The sequence below is a fragment of the Poromitra crassiceps genome (assembly GCF_964638095.1).
Source record: "Poromitra crassiceps genome assembly, chromosome: 13".
Taxonomy (NCBI): domain Eukaryota; kingdom Metazoa; phylum Chordata; class Actinopteri; order Beryciformes; family Melamphaidae; genus Poromitra; species Poromitra crassiceps.
In genome coordinates, this window is record NC_139644.1 from 25,235,800 (window position 1) to 25,261,280 (window position 25,481).

At 45.1% G+C, this 25,481-nt stretch overlaps 2 protein-coding genes across 2 annotated transcripts in view; one reads left to right on the forward strand and one right to left on the reverse strand.

Annotated features, from left to right (window-relative positions):
- Nucleotides 1–459: 459 nt before the first annotated feature.
- kcnh6a (potassium voltage-gated channel, subfamily H (eag-related), member 6a) overlaps nt 460–25,481 on the forward strand; it is a gene marked incomplete at both ends in the record, with an annotated part of 39,944 nt that continues 14,922 nt past the window's right edge. The window contains 6 exons of the mRNA XM_083649506.1: nt 460–535; nt 3,727–3,957; nt 13,196–13,354; nt 13,834–13,937; nt 16,799–17,090; nt 18,827–19,029. Of these exons, the coding sequence (XP_083505632.1) occupies nt 460–535; nt 3,727–3,957; nt 13,196–13,354; nt 13,834–13,937; nt 16,799–17,090; nt 18,827–19,029 (1,065 nt within the window). The remainder of the gene's footprint in view (nt 536–3,726; nt 3,958–13,195; nt 13,355–13,833; nt 13,938–16,798; nt 17,091–18,826; nt 19,030–25,481) is intronic.
- Nucleotides 11,413–12,324, reverse strand: LOC310787815 (uncharacterized protein; the record flags this gene model as incomplete). Its single annotated transcript, XM_083649292.1, has 1 exon — nt 11,413–12,324. The coding sequence occupies one exon, from the start codon at nt 12,322–12,324 to the stop codon at nt 11,413–11,415; it is 912 nt and encodes a 303-aa protein (XP_083505418.1).

The window sequence follows — 25,481 nt, forward strand, 5'->3', positions numbered from 1 at the left end:
CTTCAGCCTGGGTATTCTGCTGGGATCATCATAAGACAAACAACCTGGAAGGATCCTGTGCTGCTCTGCAGCTTCTCCTCACAACTTCTTCTCTCCCCCCCAAAAAGCACTTTTTTCTCACTCAGGAGAAGACTCCGACTTGTAGGCGACTGGTTTATGCAGTTTTTTTAAGGTTATGTAGTGAGTGACGGTGTTGCATACGCCTTTTGGCTTCTGCAATATTCACGTCTTGTCAGTGTGCAACATCCTACATCTGCTATCGCCCTGGCAAGTCCGCTCTCCATCCCTCAGCGGCGGCCTTTGGGGGGAAACAAACAAAACAGAACTGGTGTCGTGCTGTCATCCCCACGGAAACAGGCATGTTTCTTCACTGGTGGCGTTTCAAAATCTCTTATCTGTGAAGTGTTTTCCAACTAGGCAAGTTCATGTGTCGGAGAAGTCTTTTCCCTCACCACCAAAATGCCTGTGAGACGCGGGCATGTTGCGCTCCAGAACACCTACCTGGACACCATCATCAGGAAATTCGACGGGCAAAGTAAGTGCACAGCAAATTGAATAAAGTGTAAGTTATAACCATGTGACGAGCTCCAGGTGGCGCCCATTAGGCAAACATCCATGACACAAAAGAAAAATAACCAGTTGCGTGTTTTTTGGGGTTTTCCCCTCATCCTCATTTGATATAACTTTTGTTATAATATTTACTGTGATGTGTGCTACAAATCTCACAAAGATGTATCATGCCAGCCTAAAAGGTGGGTAAACCGTATTCTGCTAATAAAAAAAGGCTACATTAGGTTTACTCTCAATTAGCGACATCCCTGCTTACAGTGACAGTGTGCTCATCATGACATGGCATGATATGAGACTGGGTTTATGATATTGTATTGTTATAATCAGCAGCCCACAATAGAATTATCTATATCTTATGGACAGGGACAGGGTCAAGCTATGTTTCTTCCTTGGGGATACATCCAGAGGGTCAAATCTAGCAATTATGATTATGTTTTTGTTTGTTATGCCTATAGATAATGTATCTATTGTGGGCTATTTTATTTTTTATGTCTAATGATTGTAGGCTTCAGTACTTGTTTACTGACAAAGTGTTCCAGCAGCAGTTTGTGTTAAATGCCATTGCCTACCAACAGCATAGGAGGACGCTTTATGTTTTATGTGTTAAAGGCTCAGCTATGTTTTATAGATGTAATGTTTAAGGAGCAGGCCAATGTGCTCATATTTTATTTGATATTGTTTGACATGTATGGAGGTGTGCATATTTGTTCTTTCACTCATGGTATTGCTCTTATCTTATGTTATGATTGTAGTGTCTGGAAAGCAGGGGTGTAATGGTAAATATACAGAGGTGGGTAGTTTACCCACCTTGTTTCCCCTGATTGATTGATACAGTTGATCTGAAAATATGGGAGTAAACACTAATTTCAAAGATGTGGGATGAACTGCATTTACTTGCATTTACCCTCCATTATACGCCCCTGTGTAAGCCCATGCACCTTTTTGGGATTTTCTATCTCATACAGCACTGACGCCCCCCTCTCTCATAGCAAGAGGAGCATCATATCATGGAGTCATACGCCATACTCAAACTGTCTATTCTGATTCAATAAAGATTGTTAAAATGTCTTACAAGTCTCTCATGATTGAAGTGTAGTCTTAGACTGAATTTCAATCATGGAAGACCAAAAGGCATAGGTAGACACCCCTGGCTATCATACCCCTCAGCCCAAATTACGTCACTAAAAGACGTCACCATCTCCGACGTCACCTTCTCTAGTTGACGTCAGTTATGACATCATAAATGACATCATAAATGACATCATAAATGACATCATAAATGACATCATAAATGACATCATAAATGCCCTTCTCCTGGTACTATATAAAGCCCCCATCACCACAGCTTAAATCACACTTCTGCAGTCATCACTCACCTCCTGCCAGCATCCCGCATTCATCCAGCATCTCCAGAGCAAAAGCTTCACCCCACCACCTCCCCAGATCACCACCAATGTCACAAAAATAAATTACTATAGCTATAGGTCAACCTCCTATCAATTATTACTCAGCCCTGTGAAGCATACTTTGTCACAGAGGCTGTAGTGTATGTAAATTTGGTAGGCCTACACACTTAGTGTATGAATGCTTTACATTAGCCTATGTTGAAATGTCTGATTGAATTTGTATGAGTCAGGTTGAGTCTGATCGAAACAAACAGAGATTCAGGTGCAATAACCCTCAAACACACAGGACATAAAAGAAGGAGGTCCTTTATGTCCTGTGTGTTTGAGGGTTATTGCACCTGAATCTGTTTGTTTGCGGCTGCTCACATGATGCAGCTTCTGTTCCGTTACTTCACGTTTCACTAAAAACGGCAAAGAAAAAGACTATTGCCTGCAGACTGAGGAAGAATAGGCCTACTTTCTCCCCTGTGTGTGCACTGTGACTGCTGATAAGACTGTTGTGTCTGTCTTCTTCTCCTCATCCCAAGGGGTTTAGTTTTATCTCACTGACCAAATGACCATGGCCAAAAGCTCATATTTTTGTAAATCCAACAATGCAAATCTGGGTTAGCTGTAGTTTATAACAACATAACAAAAACACTTGTGACTTGCATGGGATCATAATGGGGTCTAACGAAGAAAAGTCTGCATGCTTTTCAGTCTCAGTGATCTAGGCCATTAAAGCTAGAATATATAAGCTGTTTTGAGAAAGCATCATTATGTAATGTCCCTGCGTGCACGGCCGTGTACATGTGCATGACCAGGTGAGGTACGTGCCACAGCGGTGCTGCTTAGCAACCAGCGTGACGATCAGCGTTTTCCACTCAGAGCCCCAGATAATGACTTTTGGATAGGAGACCTCACCCATTTACTTTAGAGAGAGCGAGAGGAGGGGAGAGGGAGGGTCACCTTCTCTGCACGAAGTAAGTCCGCTCTCCCTCCTCATCTGTTTAGACAGGGAACAGTGAGAGCTGTTTAACCCAGTTCCAGTGGAGGATAATAACTCAGAGGGTTATGCATGTCTTCATTCAGCTCACTGAACTCACAGATAACAGGAAGCAGACAAGGCACAGGCTCACCAGCTAAGGTTTACACTGAGCATTAAAGATATGACACACAGGGAGGCAAAATGGTCTCTCCTTTTTAAATATTCAACCCCCCCCCCCCTTCCCCCCCAAAAAAGCTTATGTAAACAAGCAATTAAAACCTCACAAGCATTCAAAGATCATTAATATGCGGGTAACTCAATATTGAATAAAGAAAAAGTCAAATAATAGAATTCCAAGCTTATTAATAGTTCCTGAAGACAGATAAAGCCACCAGCTGACAGCATTTAACAAGCTTTAAATGACAAGAGGGGGGCTGATCTCACACCGCCTCTCATGTTCAAGTGTCCAGCTGCTGCTCCTCGCTCCCTTGGGGATGCTGGCCACTATTAGCTCCATGGAAAGGTGGACTTCATTAGTTCCACTTCAGCTGATTGTGGAGAGGAGTGAGGGAAGATTATCAAGCCTTGGTTCCTCCCTCTGGAGTTATGCATTATCCAAACAACAGTAGTATTCTTTTTTGCAGACCAAAAAAGCAAGGAAGGAGCAACACAGTTTATGATGATTCCACTCCCTCCTGCCACTATTTCCACTTTGATTTATTTTATTTTATTGTGGCTCTCTCTCACATCCCTAAGCATCACACTCCCTGCTCTTTCCCTCAGACCGCAAGTTTCTGATTGCCAACGCCCAGATGAAGAACTGTGGCATCATCTACTGCAACGAAGGCTTCTGCCAGATGTTTGGCTTTACGCGGGCGGAGATCATGCAGCAGCCCTGTACCTGCCCATTCCTGGTGGGCCCGGGCACCATGAAGAGCGCCCTGGCCCAGCTGGCCCAGGCCCTGCTGGGCTCAGAGGAGCGCAAAGTGGAGATCCTCTACTACGCTAAAGAAGGTAAGACAGGAGAGGGGGAGGGGGGGGGGGGGCTGTTGGCTAGCCTGGGTAAACCCAGCCCCCAGTGACCTGCTCTCAGGCTCACCCTGCTTACAGTCACAAGGTAGTGACTGGGAACTGAGAGAGCAGGTCACGTGGGGGCTGGGTTTACCTAGGCTAGCTGTTGGCCTGTTGGTGAACCTATCTGTTAGGTGATGAAAACATATAGACACCAAAATCATCCATGTATTCTGGGTAAATTGTTCAGTCTGCTTCTCCATGGTAACACTTTAGAAGATGTATGTTGAGTGACAGAAGGTGTTATCTCAAACGTGGGAAAATGAGAACTTTTAGCAGCTCTAAAACTAAATGGGAAATAATTGTATTATGTGGTTAAGTCTGTCAGGTTTGTGTAACTTTGTCAAATTTACATGAAATATGGTGTAAAAAAGAAAACACCGTTTTGAACGACAAGGGACTACTACGATGGGTGACTGTGTACATCTAAAAGTCACTGGGCAGCGGATGAATATGTGGTTTCGATTAGACATCGTTATTTTCCACTCCACTCAGGGGGAAATGTGTCTCCACGTGAGACTTTTGGCTTCACAGACATACATACACTTAAAAACGTCCTCTGCCATGCGTTAGAATATATGAAGACAGTGAATAAGTGGCCCTGTAGAAATAAACGGTTGGGATGAAAGTGCTAGAGACCATCTTGTGATGGGATCACACCAGTGGTGACGCCCGCGACTTAAAACAAATGTGGGCCAGGCAGGGGCGTAAAGAGGTGTGGCGATGTGGGGGGGATCGGCCCCCTTGCTCGGATCACACCCATTTTCGAACTCTGCCTTAATTCTGATGTGAACTGCACACCTGTAAAGTTCCGTGACTGCATCTTGCACGGTTTTTACACTAACGTGCTCGCAAAATCTGTCCACAGACAGAGAGACAGACAGGCATACATTTATAAACACCTGGCAAAGTACTCTAAACAGCTTCTGTGGTAATTCCCACTACAATAGGTGTCTCTAGGACCACACTTTGCCTTGATGACACACACACACATACACACACACACACACACACCTACACACACACACACACACACACACACACACACAGAGACTCTCAATGTAAAAAACAATACCACCCCCGCTGTCACGGCTGGTAATTAATAGCCTATAAACCCAGCCCCCACGTGACCTGCTCTCTCAGTTCCCAGTCACTAGTGACTGAGAACAGGTCTGAGAGCAGGTCACGTGGGGGATGGGTTTACCCAGGGTAGGTAATTAATACCTTAAACGGACATGCTAAAGACAGCAGCAGTCACTAATATCCAATAAAAGGTAATTTGTTTGGTAAGATGACAGAGGATGGGATAAAAGATCCCTTAAGGATGTTCCTCGTTGCTATGGTTACCCTATATCATCTTCCTGAAGGGACTTTTTCCAAATTCATTAAACAAAGGATGTGAAGGGTCCTGAACTACCAATCTTGCTCTCTTCCTGGTTTGTGTGGTCTACAAGTCCACCAGCAGTCTCTGAGGGCCCCGTGTAATCTTGCTGGCTGTATTAACTTTTGTGAGCTTGCTTTTGCTCTTAGCCCCTAAATTTCCGTACCAGCATGTGATGTGTAGGAAATTGTACTTTCCACTAGACTAGTGTAAACCATCCTCAGGACATCTTTGCTCACGTCAAGGCTATTTAATTTCTCGCAGGTTCACACCCCCGTGTTACCTCCGGCTTGGCCGGGCGTCCATACAGGCACGATTGGTTGGTGTCTGCGGGAGGGAAGCCGGATTAGGGGTATGTGTCCTGATCGCTGCACTAGCGCCTCCTCTGGTCTGTCGGGGCATCTGGTCAGGGTGGAAAGGAACTGGTGGGAATAGCCTGATCCTCCCACGTGCTACGTCCTGCCAGTGAAGCTCCCCCTGTCAGGTGAAAAGAAGCGGCTGGCAACTGTGTCGGAGGAAGCATGGTGCTAGTTTCGGCTCTCTCCAGATCGGCAGAGGGTGGAGCAGTGGCCGGGGCAGCAGGGAGGAAAATTGGCCAAGTACAATTGGGGAGAAAATGGAATTTAATTTCCTTACAGGTAGAAGGAACAATCTTTTGGGCGTTTGGGTAGTGTAGAGGTAAAAGCACCAGAGCCAGACCGCCACAGAGACCCGGGTTCAATTCCCAGCAGCGGCACTCCCGGCTTGCTCAGAAGGTCCTACAGACACAATTGGCCGTGTCTTCGACTGGGAAGCTGGTGGGGTATGTGTCCTGGTTGTTGCACGAGTACTTCTTTGGCCCACTTCATATTTATCTGGAATGTGAAGCTCTTTGTAAACTTTGCCTTTAAACAAGCACAATGCAAATAAAATTATCATTATTGCCATAGATAGGAGAGCAAGAAGGGAAGGAGAGTTGAAGGGAGAGAGAGCATTGAAAGTGCTGAGAGAGATCAAGGTGAGAGAGCAAGCTGACATAATGCAGGCGGAGATCTTAACTTCTGATCTGTGTTGAGTCTAGACTCTGCTCTCTCTGCTTTTGTGTAGTCAGTCAGTCACAAGGCTGCCACGGGTTGCAGACTCGCTGAACTGTGTGTCTGCGAGTTTCACTTCCTTGGCCTTGCTTGCCTGAGAGCCGTTTACTCCTCCGCCCATCACCCCCTCCTGTCCCTCTGTCACTGGCCCATCGCCCCCTCCTGTCCCTCTGTCACTGGCCCATCGCCCCCTCCTGTCCCTCTGTCACTGGCCCATCGCCCCCTCCTGTCCCTCTGTCACTGGCCCATCGCCCCCTCCTGTCCCCTTGTCACTGGCACAAAGGCAGTGAGCGAGGCAGAAACACATGACATGGAGCCAGGGGGGAGGCAGGCAAACAGACTGAGCTGTGTGTGGAGTCTTACAACACACAGCATGCACGCAAACCACAAGCACACGCTGGCATGTGTACATTTACAGGGTTCCCATGGAAAACTGAATGAAAAAAATTCATAAACCAGACAAATGAGCTTGTCTTTATTGTGATCACACACACATTGACGGTGCTCAGTGAGATTCAGTCTCTGCATTTAACCCATCCATTGCATGTCCTTCCTCCAGGGGGCAGCCAGGAGCAGTGTGTGGCTTCACAGCACAGCGCCCAGGGACCAATTACAGTCATTGTCGTCAGACAAGCATGTTTTTAGTGGGGGTCCTTACCAATGTTAGGTGAGCACGGGGAGAAGATGCAAAGCCCACATGAAAATACTTTTTCATGAGATAGCCTGGGCACTAGGCACCAAAGGCATGGGAACCCAGGCGGAAATAGAACAGAACCGAGGACCTTCTTGCTGTGAGGCAACAGTGCCACTCAAAAGCATCTCTCCTTCGAGCCGGATTTGAACCAGCGACCTAAGGATTACCATGTATCCGCTACAGTCCTCCGCTCTACCAACTGAGCTATCGAAGGGACGAGTGTGTATGTGTGCCTGTGTGTATGTCTATGTGTGTCTGTGTCTTTGTGTGTGTGTGCATGTTTGTGTGTGTGTGTGTGTGTGTGTGTGTGTGTGTGTGTGTGTGTGTGTGTGTGTGTGTGTGTGTTTGAGCTACCCTTCCCCCATTTCTATTTTTAGACTACACTGATTGCAGTTTGAACCTGAACCTGAAGGAAGTGTTGCTCACTCATTTACCCTTTTTCTGCCCCCCTTCTCTCTCTCGCTCTCTTTCTCTCTCTCTCTCAAAATTCAAATTCAAATTCAAATAGCTTTATTGGCATGAATGTCATAACAACAATATTGCCAAAGCATCAAGAAACAATAACATTCAACATTCAACATCACTACTCTCTCTCTCTCTCTCTCTCTCTCTCTCTCTCTCTCTCTCTCTCTCTCTCTCTCTCTCTCTCTCTCTCTCTCTCACTTGACCTAAAAGCCATGGCCTCATAAAATAGCCTCCACTGTGACAAACACAGCCATGGAAGGAACTGAGAGACTTTACTGCTGTTTAAAAGCTGGCAGTTCAGACCAGTGACAAATTGACTCCTATGCTGTGGGAGCTCAATGCACTAAGATTTTAATTACAGCTCATCTTTAGTTCAAATTGGCTAAGCGGGCTCTGTCTGTGTCCAGGCGGTGTCAGTCACGATTTGTGACATAAGTGATGTCATCAGTGATGTCACTTGAGCAATTGTGATGTCATCAGTGATGTCACTCGAGCAATTGTGATGTCATCAGTGATAAATCCTTCCTGGCTGAGGATAAGTGGTCAGAGTATATTAGGGAGAAGAGGACAAGGGTGAGTTAAGGGGAAAAGGTAGTTTATATACAGTACTTTATTTAAAAAAGTTTACTTCTTGAAACCCTCAAGTTTGCTTCTGTTGCTGTGGGATCTCAATGCACTAAGATTTTAATTAGTGGCTGGGCCAGCGAAGCGGCAGGGCCACTTATTGTATTTGCCTTTATTGTCCAGTCCCATGCCAAACGTCTTTGACACAAATTTGGGGCCAATAGTCCTAACGGTGGTACTACAGCGACCGTCTAAAGTTTAAAACTTTGAAAATTCATAAAAAATCAGGCATACGTGCTACGGCTTTGCATCGCCTAAATGAGGAGAAACTTTTGTACAATGCAACCTATGGCCAATTATGAAGTCTAAAGACCGCAAAACTGCAAAAACTGCAAAAACTGCAAAAACGAATTAAACCCTACTCCTCCCACATTTTTTCTTCAAACGACACCAAACTTCAGCATCTGCATCGTTAGACTGTCCTACACAAAAGTATCAAAACAGATTTTCGATCGGTCAAAAATTGAGCCCACAGTGAATCAAAACGTTGAATTCTGGCCCCGTGTATAGCCTAATTACCTTAATTACCTATGGCAATTAGGTTGTATTTGTGATGTCATCAGTCAGTCAAGCAATTGTGATGCCATCACTGATGTCACTCGAGCAATTGTGATGTCATAATAGCTCAAAGCCTTGAGACTTGCCCAGCCACGACCCATTGCTGTGCAGCAGCCACTTTTTTCGCGCGTAATAACTCCCACAATTTCTGCGCCACATAGACATGCCTGAACTCAAAACATGCGGCTTATTGAGGACAGGTGTGCTATGACTTTTCTAAGGGTTTGGTCAAGCGGTTTGGGAGCTATTCGCCATTAAGCGCCATTTTTTTCCCCATTGACTTGCATGGGGTTTCGAAAAATCTTGCAGTAAATTAGCTGTAATTCAGAAACCATAACAGCTACAGCTACGAAACTTGGTAGGGAGGTGCACAGAGGGGCCTTTTACTCTACACGAAAGAATTACACAAATTGAGCAGATGGTGGAGCTATAACAGCCCTCTTTACATTCTGGTCCATAACTTCTGAACCGTATGGTCTATCATCAAACTTCTTTTTTCCCTGGATTCCTTGGGTCCTTCCGCATCTACTCATCTAGGCCACGCCCATTTCCATCTGACTAGATTTTCCGCCATTTTGAATTCGGTCCAAAACGGGTTTTTTGCGATTCCCCCTTGAAATTTTGTCCAATCTTCACCAAACCAAAGCACACATCATGTGATGAGTGTCCTGCACAATACTGTTTTGTGGTATTTGAAAAAAGCACACCGTTGCGATATAATCGACTTCCAAACTTCTGTGGGTGGGGCCAATTTCACAAGAATCACCATAACTCTAGAACACAACGTGCGATCCTAACCAACCTTGGTCCAGGTGTGGAAGGATGTACTCTGAGCCTATAGGGGAAATATTGTGTCATTTCGCCTTTAGGGGGCGCTATAGCAGCATTCAGTATAGACCAAATCACCGTGACGTCACCATGTAAACAAATTTACTTCCGGGTACCACTTGGGGAAGGCGGCAGGTTTAAATGTGCGTGTTGTCAAATAAATGCTGTCAAACCCTCTCGCTGTTTTCGGCCGAGTACTTTCAATTTAAATGGTTAAACGGTTGGTAAACATGCTTGTCCGACGTATCTAGCCTTTCTTCTGTGTTTGTTTTATGTAGTGTTAGCTAGCTAATAACGTTTGTTTGTCTGTCAAACTCGCAGTTTTTTTGTAGACTCGTTAACGTTACAGACAGAGCTACTGACGCCACGTTAATTTAATTTAGCTTCAAGTCTACTCTGGTCTGGTCCAACAGGTAAATTAGCTAGTCTGGTCTCCACTAACGTTAGTGAAAGTGTTGTTATGAATGATATTAAACAACAACACAACACGGACGAACCATTTTTGTCTTCTTTGTCTGTTTTTGTCTTCAACACGTCAGTTTGTGCCGTCCACCGCCATTATAATGTGTGGACCTCAGGGGTACCCGGAAGTAAATGTAAACATCCCCGCTGATTTGGTCTATACATGTAGGCTATATACACACATATACACATAATAAAAAACACAAACAAAACAAAAAACAAAATAACGAATAAAATTGGCAGTAAAAGGAGTAGGAGGAAGAAGATGCTTATCTAGTCCTTATTCTCTCTACTCTGTTCCAGAGTTCATCATAACTAGACTAAATTGACATACATAATTATCAACATTATGATAACACAGCTACTCTAGTCAACAAACTTATTCATTCATGAAAGAAAGTAAAAAATTATATAGAGAAAATATAATATATGATAATATAGAAAAGCCGACATTTTTACGATGTTTGGGCATTGCACTCCTCATTTCTATATTTCCCCAAAATGGTGTTTCTGTACCTATAGAGCTCAACAGGCACGTGACTTTTCATGACGTAATTTGCCCCGCAAGTAAGTTCCGCGTCCATTAGATATTTTGATAAATCCAAATATAACGAGTTTTAAAGCTCGAACCAAGCCAAAAAGTCTTCCAGAGAATCTGGAGTGACCATAAAACATTCGGTTTAAGCGAGAACAAAATATAAATTTGTTATTAATATTATTAATAAAATTGTTATTACTCTTATTGAGTCAGTCACGTTATCTGGATCAACTTAGCGAGTGTTGGATAGCTGGCTGGATGTAACGTAACGTTGCAGCAAGCTACAGGTAAAGTTAACAAGTCGCTGTTCTGTATTCAGAGTTGTAATAATATTCTGTCAGAAAACAAAGTCAGGTTCAACAAAGCACTGTCAAAGTTGTTGCAGCACTGTTCTGTCCCCCTAACAACCTTAAACATGGCAGCCCGCCAGCCTCCCACGGCTGCAGGGGAGTCTCAGGGCTAAAACATTGCTCTGGTCCAGTGATCTACTCTACCCTAACCCTGGCCTAACCCTTCCTCTTCCAGACTGATGTGTGATTCAACAGCATGATATTCATCCCTGAATCATGAAACCAAGTTTCTTCCAAATATTTATTGATATTTTAAAGTATTTAGTAGTATGGCATTGTGATTTTTATACTGATTCTGATTACCATGTCAGAAGTGCAGCATGGGACACAGCAGCTTCGTCATCATTAGGGAACTTTTTTTTTCTCATGTCATTGGTGATGAGTTATCAGTCAGGATGATGTCATCGGTGATGGCCTGATTTGCATCACACGTGGCAGTCGTAGATGTGGATGGCCTTGTCCTCTCCAGCTGACATCAGCTTCGATCCCGTGTTATTGTATTTGACAGTCCAAACCTGGTCTTGATGGTCGGAGAAAGTGTTGACACAAGTTCTAGTATTGGCGTCCCAAATCTTCACACTCCTGTCAGACGAGCTGGAGACAAACTGGGTGTGATCTGGTGAGAAAGCTACGTGAAGAACCCAGGATTCATGTCCGCTCAGCGTGTCGACCAGGATGGCATGTTGCACGTCATAAATCTTGATGTAACTGTCATCGGAGGCGCTGATCAGCAGCTCGGAGTTCGAGGAAAAGGTGAGGCATCTGATGGGCATGGCGTGACCTTCCAACATATGAAGTACTTCTCCAGTGGCAATGTCAAAGATGTTGATGATGCCATCGATGGCTCCGCTGGCTAAGTATTTTCCATCTGGGCTGTAAGCGATACTCAGGATGAATTTCCCCCGGGTGGCCAGACAATACTCCTTCTTGCCACTTTCCACTCCAAAGATGTTGACATTGCCAAGATGGCTTCCGGTAGCGATGTATTCAGAGTCTGGTGAGAAGGCAACTGTCCACGCTTCAATTGGTGCAGCATCCACGGTGTTGATCTGTTTGCCGGACGCCAGATCCCAGAGGTAGATCTGGGCATCCAGGGAGCTGGAGGCGACCATAGCTCCATTGGGGCTGATGTCGACCGACAGCACGCCCAGCTGGTGCTCCACCAGAGTCGAATGCAGTTTCAGCTTCTCATTGGACCATTTCCACACTTTCACCAGGTCGTCTAACGAACCGGTAACAATAGTTTCTGTCCCGTCCACCTCACTTTTACCCCATGCTGCTGTCCAGATTGCATCCTCATGTGCATGTTCTTGCTTGAAAATAATGCTGTTGTTCATTGTTGTTCCTGGAAGTGGAGAACCACCTACTTCAAACTTCAACAAGGATTGGTCATTGGTCTATGTTGTTGCTGCAGGTTCAGGCTTTATTGGCTGGGCTATGAGCAAGAGTTTATTTCTGACATCACTGATGATGTCACAATGGCTTTTTGTGGATGTGACAGAAACTGATAATGTCAAATCACTGGTATGCATAGACATTGTCTACGCATGTCTACACTCGAAAAACCAACAAATTCTATCACCCACACACAGGCAAAACCTTTAATATTAAGGGGATTATTTCATGTAAAACCAGTAATGTGATCTACATGCTAAAATGCCCCTGCGGCCTGATGTACATAGGTAAAACCTCTAGACCTCTGAAGAACAGAATCTCAGAGCATAGAAGCAATATCAGGAACCATGATCCCAAGAGCCCTGTTGCTAACCACTTCAATCATATGCACCATTCTGTTGCCTCGCTCAGCTACACTGGGATAGAGCATGTGCAACTCCCAAGGAGGGGGGGTGACATTAACAATCTTCTAAGACGCGAGCTCTTCTGGATTTACACTCTGGACACTCTGGCGCCCAGGGGCCTCAATGAGGAGATGGACATTCATCCTTTCCTATAACTGAACTTTTTTGTGTGTTGCATTTGAATGGTCTCTCTCGTTCTCTCTTTTTAACTTTAAGTACTTTAAGTAATCGTGGTCCTGCTTTTGCTATTGTTACACAATAGTGACAATTAGTGAGTGAGTCATCAACACAGCACAGGTGGTTTAGCTCAGTGGTAGAGTATTTGACTGCACATTAAGAGGTCTCCAGTTCCAATCCGGGTGCCCTGATGTTCAATGTTCCTTGAGTGTGTGTCTTTCTGTGTCATTAGGGATCTGCAGGCTGTGCCTAGTCGACGTTGTCCCAGTCAAAAACGAAGAAGGACTCGTCATCATGTTCATCCTCAACTTCCAGGAGTTGATTGACCCGTCTCTGAAGAAAGCAGGGCTGAGGCAGAGAGTTGCGCAGAGCTGGATATGGGCAGGTCACTGTAAATCACTTCATATTTACACTACCGGTCAAACATTGGGAGGCACCTGATTGAATATGTTTCTCATTAGTCAAAGCCATTTTGATCTAAAGGCTTATGCTTAAATGCCTGAAATATGTTTAAAATGTAAATAGTGAAGTTGATCTGATGTCATGACTTTCTTTCTTTTACCTTTCCATCAAGGCAACTTTAAATAATCTAAAATATAATATAGTTTTAATCACTTTTTTGGTCACTTCATAACTTAATTTGTGTTATTTCATAGTTTTGATGTCTTTACTATTGTCCTAAAATGTGAAAAATAGTTGACGCCACCAGTGGATGTTGTTAAAACGGATGCTGGCCAGTTGTAGCATTTTATCTGAGATGCAATTGAAGCATGTTTCACCGTTATTGTGAAGACTTTCACCTTTGAATGTCTTTTTTCCCGGTTTGAAGCAGAGATAATCCGCTACATGTGTGCTCTCATTTCCCCACAGGTCAGAATCGCAGGCTGAAGATGAGGCTGCCGACGCTGCGCTCCGTGCGGCGAGCTTCGCTTTCCAAAGATCAGTTTGAAGGCGTGGTGGTGGACTACCTGCAGGTGAGGTTTACACACACACACACACACACACACACACACACACACACACACACAAACAAACACAGACATGCACGCGCGCACGCACACACACACACACACACACACACACACACACACACACACACACACACACACAAACACACACACACACACACACACACACAAAGGCACGCACACGCGCGCGTGCACACGCACACACACACGATCACATAATACTGTGTATTGTGTTGCATACATACAGACATCCATTTGATAGCGAGTTCCCAAATCCCTACAAGAACAGTTCCAATGACAATATCTGTACCATGTACGACATTTGTACAGGCTGAATTCTTACAAGAACCTTTGTTTACACTGGTTCTGCACTGATAAAACCACAAACTGTGAGAAGATTTAAATGAAAGTGACATCACTGATGACATCATTATTGATGTGAGCAATGAGCACCCCACCCTCCAAATGCTTTTTGGGAAAACTGTAATCAAACAAGCTAGGAAAATCATCGTTGACCCCTCCCGTGTCTTGTATTCAGAATACATAAAATAGGTTAAAAAGACACGGATGCTGGATCAAAAAATACCTTGAAATGTGGAAAAAATGTATTCAGAATATGCCAAGACAAATTTCCCTTGGGACAAATAAAATAATCTTGATCTTGATTGACATCACTGATGGCATCATCACTGATGACATCACCAAGGGAGTACTTGTGGATATCAAGCAGATGGGGTGATGCTCCTTGTGAATGTCCCCTTATAGAGCAGACATGACAACAGAGCAGCCCCTGAGACCATGGGTGCCCATCCCTATAGGGGAGGTGAAGCTACTGCCTGAAGAGGGGCTGGAGGACGTGCTCAACAGCTCCGACCAGGAAGTCATGGACAGTCATGGAGACACGCCCTCTACAGAGTACACCAGTGACAGCGAGGAGCTGTTTTGTCGGATCTGCTATGTGGAGGGAGGGGGTTCCGGGGAGCTGCTGTCCCCCTGTGAGTGCGCTGGGACCCTGGCCATGGTGCACTGGGCCTGCCTGGAGCACTGGCTCACCGCCTCCAACAATGACCACTGTGAACTGTGCCACCACCAGTATGCACTGGAACTGCCAAAACCATTCACTACATGGTTGCGTTCTCCGTCCATGTGGTTGCGCTATCCGTCCATAGAGCACCAGCGTCGCCTTGTGTATATCCTGACCTTCATGTTCCTGGCCAGCTATCTATCGCTGGTAAGCCTGGATCCTCCTAATCTCTTCAACACCAAATCACCTCTACACTGGCTTATTTTCTTTGTCTACGTCACATCTTTCCACTGCATAATGGGAGTTATGTGTTTTTTCCCGGAATGGGGAACCTAATAAACTAAACTAAAACTAAACCAAACCAAACCAAGCCACATCAGGACCTGGAAGACAGACCAGATAGTGAGCCTGCAGATTCCCCTGACAGTACACACCGTACACAACCACCAGACCCTCTGTTAGAAAGGTTCCAGTCAGGGGCCTATTTGGATGGGGTAGTTGCCAAATGTCCAAATCATGTCCAATGCGCACAGACCACAGCACACGGAGCGTTTGTTTTTGTTTGTTTGTCCCCCCCCCCCCTGCCGTTTGCATGGCAACCCAGATCAGTCATGCGAGGGGACTCAAACATTGTATGCAAATCAAGGCCTCTGTCTAAAACACCCGCAAGCTGAGCCCCGCCAGCTTTTGCAGTGATATTGAAGAGCAGCGCGCTTTTCCTCCCCAGAGCGCTCCGCCCCAAAACACTAGCCACCAAGAGCGCTCCACCCCAAAACACTAGCCACCAAGAGCGCTCCACCCCAAAACACTAGCCACCAAGAGCGCTCCACCCCAAAACACTAGCCACCATAGTAGCCACCAGCCATAGTTGAAAATGTCTTAAGTGAGTTGGTCCTCAGGAACCTGAGTCTCTCCATCCATATAGCTTCCGCCTACTTCACATCACAGAAACTGCCCTGGTCAAAGTCATCAGTGATCTCATCTCCGCAGACTCAGGTGCCCTCAACATCCTGTTACCACTCGACCTTAGCACAGCCTTTTACACAATGTCACTCCATCCTCCTCCAAAGGATCCAACTGAGTGTTGACTACTGTCACTGTTTTTCACAAATACTAGAAGGGGGGTCTGTACCGTACGCAAACTATTTTGAGACAAAAGACTCTTGCTGAGGGCTTTTCACACATGAATTTCCGGGCATTAAAGTTGCACTTTAACATGGCATTTTTACATGTCGGTGTCTCCAAATGGCAGTGAGAGGTAACTGTTTGAAATTGAATGACTGATTGCTTTATACCAAAGGGAGAAGAAAATCTAATGTCGGTGAGTTCAGCTTTAAGCCTGTGTTTTGCTCGTTTCTCAAGTTTTGCATAGAAACAGTATCCTGCCAGTAACCATACCTGACACCAGAATTTAGTTTGGTCCAATAAGGTGAATCTGTCAGGTGTCACTTTAGTGGCGTGGACTGGGACAAAAAAATCGGCCCTGGCATTTTGGCCACCAGACAATCAACCACACACAACACCACCAACCTTCGCGCTCCCCTTAATATACCAACCATGTCACTACCTAAAAGCACTAAATATACCTGTTTTATGGACCAGTCAGACAATTATTTTGCCACCGGGCAAATGCCCTGTATGGCAGATGGCCAGTGCAGCCCTGTGGCGCACTCTTCTCTGCCGCAGCTCCGCTTCATATTTCAGGCTGATAAGACGGTGTATTTGAATAAAGATTTTAAAGGCTTGAATGTGGCTGTGTAATTTCTTAAGGAACATAACAGTGACTTTTTTGTTGTGATCTTTTCTTTGTCTGTCTTCCCTCTACTCTCCCTCTCCTCGGCAGCCGAACAGCGAGGAAGTCCCTCTGAAGGAGTTTCGTATCCCATCTAAGGAGAGCTGCATGCAGTCGGAGACGGAGGCTCTGATCGTGCAGGACCTGGACCCCCCCTCTCCGCTGCCCCAGTCTTCCTCCAAGCGCCACTCCCTGCTGACGGACCGTCTGGACCCGGGGTTGGCCTTCCCCCAGGGGCCTCTGCCCCGGAGCTGCTCCCGGGACAGCGTCCACAGCCTCCGGAGGGCCTCGTCGCTGGACGACATCGATGGCATGAGGCCCGGCGACCCGCGCTGCAACAGCAGTGAGTGTTCACTGATTATCCATATCCATTGATTCAATCATATAAGCAAACTTTTAACCTCTGACAGTAATATAAACTTACAGTAAATCATATCTTCTTTCTGTTGTTGTTTTTATTATACCACAAATAAAACATTCCCCACATGTAATTTGATTTTGTGATTTTTAGGTTATTACAATTTGATTGTTCTTGCAAAATGAAAATGAAAAGCAGTAATACAAAAAGCTTTACACCTTCATCAGGTCCACAGAACTGCATGCATAGTCCTCAATAAACATATTCCCTGACATCCAACATGATTTTAACCAAAACAAAAGATTTTCATGTAAATAAATGTCTGTAAAGTCTCTATATATCGTCAACTGACATAACACAATGGTGATTGAGCCTATGGCAAATTGATGTTGCATCTCTCTTTATTGCAACATTTATGAACTTGTGTCTGTGGCGACACCTTCCCCGCCCCCCAAACAAACCCCCCCCAAAAGATATCACCCATCACCCAGCACCCGCCAGAGAGGGTAGGCGGAGTGGAACAAGTTGCTGTTGTTTTCGCGTTATTATGATCCCACTGGAGATTTGGGCAGAACACACCCTGCGCCTGCCTATGCAGCAGTCAAGCGCCAGGATTGGCCAGGAGCGAGCCTTTTGTTCCCTTTTGACAGCTCAAATCTCCCCCACATACACACACACTCTGCACCCAGCCGCCCACATGTCATAGCGATCTCCAGTGGGATCTATGCGCCACTGACCAACTTCTTCTTTTGAGTTGTGTGGCGGTTGGGATACATGTGTTGCATCACCGCCCCCACTGGCCAACTTGAATGCATTAAGGAGAGAGGGAAAAAACTACACGCCACTATGCGTGACACTGTTTGGATCTCACCTGCAATTACTGCTCATGGCTATAGGTGTTGTCAGGGACAAGAAAACTGAAATCTTCCGCATTATAACTTTAATGTATTTTGATAATTGCTCATAAATGGTTAGATAAAAAAAAAATCACACAATATGGAAATGATCCACAGACCTATGAACATCCGATTACTGAATGAATCTTTACTTTATCTTTATCTTTCGACCCCAGGAAGACTAGCTGTCGTCTAGGTGGCAGCTATTGGGGATCCTTTTAATAAACAATAATAAACACTAAAGAATAAACTTATGTCTGTCAGCTGCCACAGCCATAACACACACACACACACACACACACACAGACATAGCACATCGCTCTGAGCATGTGCGGCCACATAATGGTTACTCCAGCTGGAGACACACTGACACATCAATAATTCTGCCCTATAGCTCTGCCTGGGTGTGTGTGTGTGTGTGTGTGTGTGTGTGTGTGTGTGTGTGTGTGTGTGTGCGTGTGCGTGTGCGTGCGCGTGCGCGTGTGCGTGTGTGTGTCATGATGGCAAAATGTGGTCCTGGAGACACCTACTGTAGCAGGAACTACCACTTAACAGGAGTGTAGTTGACATTAAAATGAAGGCCGAGTTCAAAAATGCATGTGATCCGAGCAAGCCCCTCCCACTTTACGCCCCTGGCCCACATTCGTTTTAAGTGGTGGGCGTCAGTTTATTTTTGTCCACATTGTAATCTCGTTATTTTATCTCAATTGTTTTGGAGCCTTTATTGAGTGTTCAGTACTGTATATGCTGATGAGTGTTCAGTACTGTATATGCTGATGAGTGTTCAGTACTGTATATGCTGATGAGTGCCGGTTTGTGCTGCAGATCTGAAGCCCAGTGCTCTGAACTCCACGTCGGACTCGGACCTGATGAGGCACCGGACCATCGGCCGCATCCCCCAGGTCACCCTCACCTTCGGTTCGGACCGGATGAGGCCTCCTTCCCCCACCGAGATCGAGATCATTGCGCCGAGCAAGATTAAAGACCGGACCCAGAACGTCACGGAGAAAGTCACTCAGGTCACGCAGGTGAGGGACGGAACGCCACGGGGGAAACCACAGGCTCTATGTGATCTGCATGGGGCAGAGACTGATCATCCATCCTGTCTGTCTCTCTGTAGCTCTTACTCTTTTTATGCCTCCGCCGGCGAAGCCAGGCCGAAGGCATTATGGATCCGGGTTGTCCGTCCGTACGTACGTACGGCCGGCCGTCCGTCCGTCCGTCCGTACGGATGTTTGTTAACGCCATATCTGAGGAACGCCTTGACGGAATTTCATCAGATTCGCCTTAAACATTCACTTAGGCTCAAGGATGATCTGATTAGATTTTGGTGGTCAAAGGTCAAAGGTCAAGGTCACTATGACATCTCGAACGCCATTTTCAAGCTTGTTAACGCAATATCTGAGGAACGCCTGGACGGAATTTCATCAGATTCGCCTTAAACATTCACTTAGGCTCAAGGATGATCTGATTAGATTTTGGTGGTCAAAGGTCAAAGGTCAAGGTCACTGTGACCTCTCGAACGCCATTTTCAAGCTTGTTAACGCGATATCTGAGGAACGCCTGGACGGAATTTCATCAGATTCGCCTTAAACATTCATTTAGGCTCAAGGATGATCTGATTAGATTTTGGTGGTCAAAGGTCAAGGTCACTGTGACCTCTCGAACGCCATTTTCAAGCTTGTTAACGCGATATCTGAGGAACGCCTGGACGGAATTTCATCAGATTCGCCTTAAACATTCACTTAGGCTCAAGGATGATCTGATTAGATTTTGGTGGTCAAAGGTCAAAGGTCAAGGTCACTGTGACCTCTCGAACGCCATTTTCAAGCTTGTTAACGCCATATCTGAGGAACGCCTGGACGGAATTTCATCAGATTCGCCTTAAACATTCACTTAGGCTCAAGGATGATCTGATTAGATTTTGGTGGTCAAAGGTCAAAGGTCAAGGTCACTGTGACCTCTCGAACGCCATTTTCAAGCTTGTTAACGCGATATCTGAGGAACGCCTGGACGGAATTTCATCAGATTCGCCTTAAACATTCACTTAGGCTCAAGGATGATCTGATTAGATTTTGGTGGTCAAAGGTCAAAGGTCAAGGTCACTGTGACCTCTCGAACGCCATTTTCAAGCTTGTTAACGCGATATCTGAGGAACGCCTGGACGGAATTTCATCAGATTCGCCTTAAACATTCATTTAGGCTCAAGGATGATCTGATTAGATTTTGGTGGTCAAAGGTCAAGGTCACTGTGACCTCTCGAACGCCATTTTCAAGCTTGTTAACGCGATATCTGAGGAACGCCTGGACGGAATTTCATCAGATTCGCCTTAAACATTCACTTAGGCTCAAGGATGATCTGATTAGATTTTGGTGGTCAAAGGTCAAAGGTCAAGGTCACTGTGACCTCTCGAACGCCATTTTCAAGCTTGTTAACGCCATATCTGAGGAACGCCTGGACGGAATTTCATCAGATTCGCCTTAAACATTCACTTAGGCTCAAGGATGATCTGATTAGATTTTGGTGGTCAAAGGTCAAAGGTCAAGGTCACTGTGACCTCTCGAACGCCATTTTCAAGCTTGTTAACGCGATATCTGAGGAACGCCTGGACGGAATTTCATCAGATTCGCCTTAAACATTCACTTAGGCTCAAGGATGATCTGATTAGATTTTGGTGGTCAAAGGTCAAAGGTCAAGGTCACTGTGACCTCTCGAACGCCATTTTCAAGCTTGTTAACGCGATATCTGAGGAATGCCTGGACGGAATTTCATCAGATTCACCTTAAACATTCACTTAGGCTCAAGGATGATCTGTTTAGATTTTGGTGGTCAAAGGTCAAGGTCACTGTGACCTCTCAAACGCCATTTTCAAGCTTGTTAACGCGATATCTGAGGAACGCCTGGACGGAATTTCATCAGATTCGCCTTAAACATTCACTTAGGCTCAAGGATGAACTGATTCCATTTTGGTTATCAAAGGTCAAGGTCACAGTGACCTAACAAATGCCATTTTCAAGCTCGGTAACGCCATATCTCAGTAACACATTGACTAAATTTCTTCACATTTGGCTCAAATATCCAATTCTGCACAGAAACGCCTTGATGCAATTTCTTCCTATTTGGCTCCAACATCCACTTGGACTCAAGAATGAACTAATGGCGGAGGCATAAGTCCGCGTTGCGGTCGTTCTAGTTTATCTTGGCAACTCTGACCTTGGCACTACTTATTTTTTGTTACTTGTAGTTTTGTTGATCAAAGTACCGCTTATTTTGCTGCTGAACTCACTGTAAGATGCTCAGGATAAGCACAAAGTTTTACTGTAGTAGTATTCACAATATGATACAGTGTTGGCCAATAACTAGCTACAGTCCTTGGAAGACAAAATGACACTTTAATGTGAGCACAGTTATCTACCAGGGCTTGAAGTTACATGAGTGATTACTATGGAGTAGTACTATTATTACAATGAAAAATCAACATCATTATATGAAAGAGCAGCTGAATCACCAACTCTCATGCTCCTCCTATTGTTGTAGATGGAATATTGATAAGTGTATAATTTTTTTATCTGCATTAATATAATTAATAAATCTCTCATTAGCATTATTCATTCATACATTTTCAACTAAATATGTCCTGTCCAACTGTTACTGTTAATCCACCCATCTTATCCGCTTATCCGGGATCGAGTTGCGGAGGAAGCAGTTCCAGCAGGGGACCCCAAACTTCCCTTTCCCTGCATGGCCACATTAGCCAGCTAATAGAAAAAAAATTACATGGTGAAAGAAAAGTGAGTGCAAACAAAGAAGATCAATGTTTGGCACTTGGACCATTGGATGGTTGTGCTGATGATGATCTGATCGTTTGGTCGTGCTGATGATGATCTGATCGGATGGTTGTGCTGATAATGATCTGATCGGATGGTTGTGCTGATGATGATCTGATCGGATGGTTGTGCTGATAATGATCTGATCGGATGGTTGTGCTGATGATGGTCTGATCGGATGGTTGTGCTGATGATGGTCTGATCGGATGGTTGTGCTGATGATGGTCTGAGGCCCGAAACATTCATCTTTTTTGTTCTCACGTAGTCACTTTTCTTTCACTGTGTAAATAAACGTTCTATTTTTGCATCCAGAGAGCCTCAACCGTTTTTGTCAGTGTGCGGGCTTTTTCTGATTACAAAGATCACATCTAACAATGTTCGCTTTCCTACATCAACTACTTTTTACTTTTACTCAACTCTTCCACTCGAGGACATTCCAGCGCTCTTCCTACCACTTGCTGTTTGGCCGGGTGTTGCTGCTGATCTCACAGCATGCTGGCACATCCACATCGTTTCCTCTCCACAGGGATAGTTCAGTCAGAGCCGGACTCTATAAATGGCGTTTGCTTCTGTCTTGCTGTAGATGTTAAATGACATCTGCGGTCACAGGGCGTAAGTGTGAGCGAAAAGTCTCACCTGAGGTGCGACATATGGCGGAAAAAAACTCTCAGCCACCTGTCATCACATCGCCGTGTCTCTGTGCACATTTTGTCCACACTGTCTTACACACACACACACACACACACACACACACACACGCACACAACCAGAGTGTCATGGAAAGGCATGCTTGGTCCAGGGCAGAGCTGGCAGGTGGCATCACACAACCCAGAGTGTGCGGAGCTGCCAGAGAGGTCAGCACCTTCTCTCATGTGTGCTTGTCTTGCCTAGCTTCTGACAGCACGCCTATGCATAATGAATAGGTCTCAAAGTGCAATGAAGTGCTGTTAACAGTGTGTGAATGGGCTGTTTGGTGACTTGATGTCTCACTTCACACGGTGGCTCTCTATGGTTGGGCTCCTCTGTAATTCCGGCAGTAATTATTTTGACTTCATGGCTTGGATAGTAGATGAACCTTAAACCATAAAGGAGCGCTTGTTTTCTGCTCGGGGCGATTTGTCTTGTTCTGGAAGGGTGTTATGTTTCTGCTAGGAAGTAGAATACAGTTTTTATTTAGACAGATCACCCATTCTTTATTTTTATTTTTATTTTGTGGTCATCTTGTGCTTTTGATTTTGTCTCCATCTTTGTCGCTAAGCGCCCGCTGCTGTGGTGTTTCTGCATTGCACTTCCCCAGAGATCACCTGTCAATCAAACAGTGAGTCCAATACTGTGACGTCTTGTTCTTTGGGTTTTCTGTTGATGAAGTTTGAGTTTATGTAGGTGGCACTCTTTTCTTTGTCTGTTCAGCCATGGTGGCTATACAATATACCGGTATACAATATATACTATAACAAACTGACATCACATGTATGCAACACTGTTTCGATCTCACCTGCAGTTACCGCTCATCGCCATAGGTGTCGCCAAAGAGGAGGAAACTGAAATATTTGAGATTATCACTTTAAGTTCTGTTTTATATTTGTTTATCTAACAAGGATCTTGGTGGGTCCTGTCAGGGACCTGTCAAGGATCAGCCAAAAATTCAAGGTGGCTGTATCTGCACAGAGAGTAGCAAAATGGACATTTATTCATATGAAAATGTGTGGATCATTAGCCTACTTTGAATTAGCGATAAGAGTATTTTCTTGCGCCTTTTGGACTTCATGTCAGTATTGATTGACAGTTGCAGTATTATCAATGTTCAAAGTGTGAGGGTGTATGGCAGAAGTGTGTGTGTGTGTGTGTGTGTGTGTGTGCGTGTGCGTGTGTATGTGTGTGTGTGTGTGTGTGTGTGTGTGTGTGTGTGTGTGTGCGTGTGCGCGTGTGCGTGGACGCGAGAGACTGATGTGGGATGATGGGATCACATGGGTGACTCAGTGGTTAGCACTGTCACCTCACAGCAAGAAGGTTGTGGGTTCTCCACCCTGGTCCACTCCTTTCTGAGTGGAGTCTGCATGTTCTCCTCGTGTTTGGGTGGGTTTCCTCCGGGTGCTCCGGTTTCCTCCCACACTCCAAAGATATGCTATGTTTGTATAGTATCGGAATGTAATCTAGTAAAATGTCTAGTATATATGTGATGTATGTAACCTATGGTGTGCGTAGTAGATATAGGATGTAGTATATGACTGTGATGATGGCGCTAGTATGTAAAGCCCTTTGAGACCTGCTTGTGATAAGGGGCTGTAAACATAACTGAACTGAACTGAACTGAGCAGGCGGTGTCTGGCAGTGGCGGGGGTTCTGGAGAGATGTCTGTTATGAAGCGGCTGGAGTGTGGCTGGAACGGGAGGCGGTGGCGAGCGTATCGAGCGCCCCCTCGGTGGCTTGACACTGACCTTGGCCTCTGGTGTTAATGAAGGTAGAGGGCAGCAGAGGCCTGGCACGCTCTCTGGGTGTCTGCCAAACCATACCGCAGCCCCACCTCCCCACCTCCCCTCCACCCCCAGCCGCCTTCATATCCATGACATTATTCAGTTACTAAAGCTTATACAAGAGTTAGTTCCTGCCGAGCAATTTGATTGGATAAGAGGCATTCCAGCCGTGCCGATATTTCAGTATAACATTTCAGTATAACATCACAGACACTTCACTGTGTCTATATCACTGCATTCAGTTCACAGCTGTAACCTTGATTAGGCTGAGTTTAAACAGAATTCACGCACCTGGTACCTCGATATGGATACATTTTACCTTAATTATGAATGGTAAGCTGATATCGTCTGCTCTAACCTAGTAGCTATCGTTAGCTTAGCTACTAGCTAGCTTGCATTCGCGAAACTGCAGGCAGCAAGTTTACCTGTTGTTGCTTGGCAACTCCTGGTAGTGCATTCCTCAGGGAACTATTTTTTGTTGGTGGAGAAAAATAACAGACAGAAGCATGTCTCAAATTACTTTAAAATGTGATTATTACTTGATGAATAGCTTTGTTTACAAGGTAACTGTATACAAGCAATATCACACTCAAGGGTGTGCTGTTGTACTCTAATATCGTGGTGTGTGATCATCTTCGACACTCTGCCTGTGGGCCTCGTGTCTACGACCAAATCACAGCTGTGACAATATTACAGTACAACCTACTCCCTCTCATGTGATATTGCTTAATTGAATTGACTGACCGTGGTATCATAGCCATGAGGTCAAAGAGGAGTGTCAAGCCCATCAGGTCAGCTTTTAAGGTCAAACAAATCGTTAGCGCCACCACAGGCTGCTGCTGGAACAAAACAGCACCAGTGAGTTTTATTTCTGCACTGTATGGAAGTTTTATGAAGCATCGTATTTTTGACCTGGTTTCTTCATCTGTGCCCTTTTTGTTTTGATTCTGTTCCATTTCACAATAAACTTCTTTGTTATCCCGCCTTTACAATTGGCAAATTACCAAAAAGGGAAATGAAGGCTGTCATTGATCTTTGCTCGTATTGATTTGTCTGCATAACATGAAGTGCACAATCTGATTGACTGGTCTGTAGCTCATAGATGACTGGTAGCTGAAGCAGAACCCCGAGGCATGGTGACTAGTGCTCTGTGTGTTTGTGTGTCTGTGTGTGTGTGT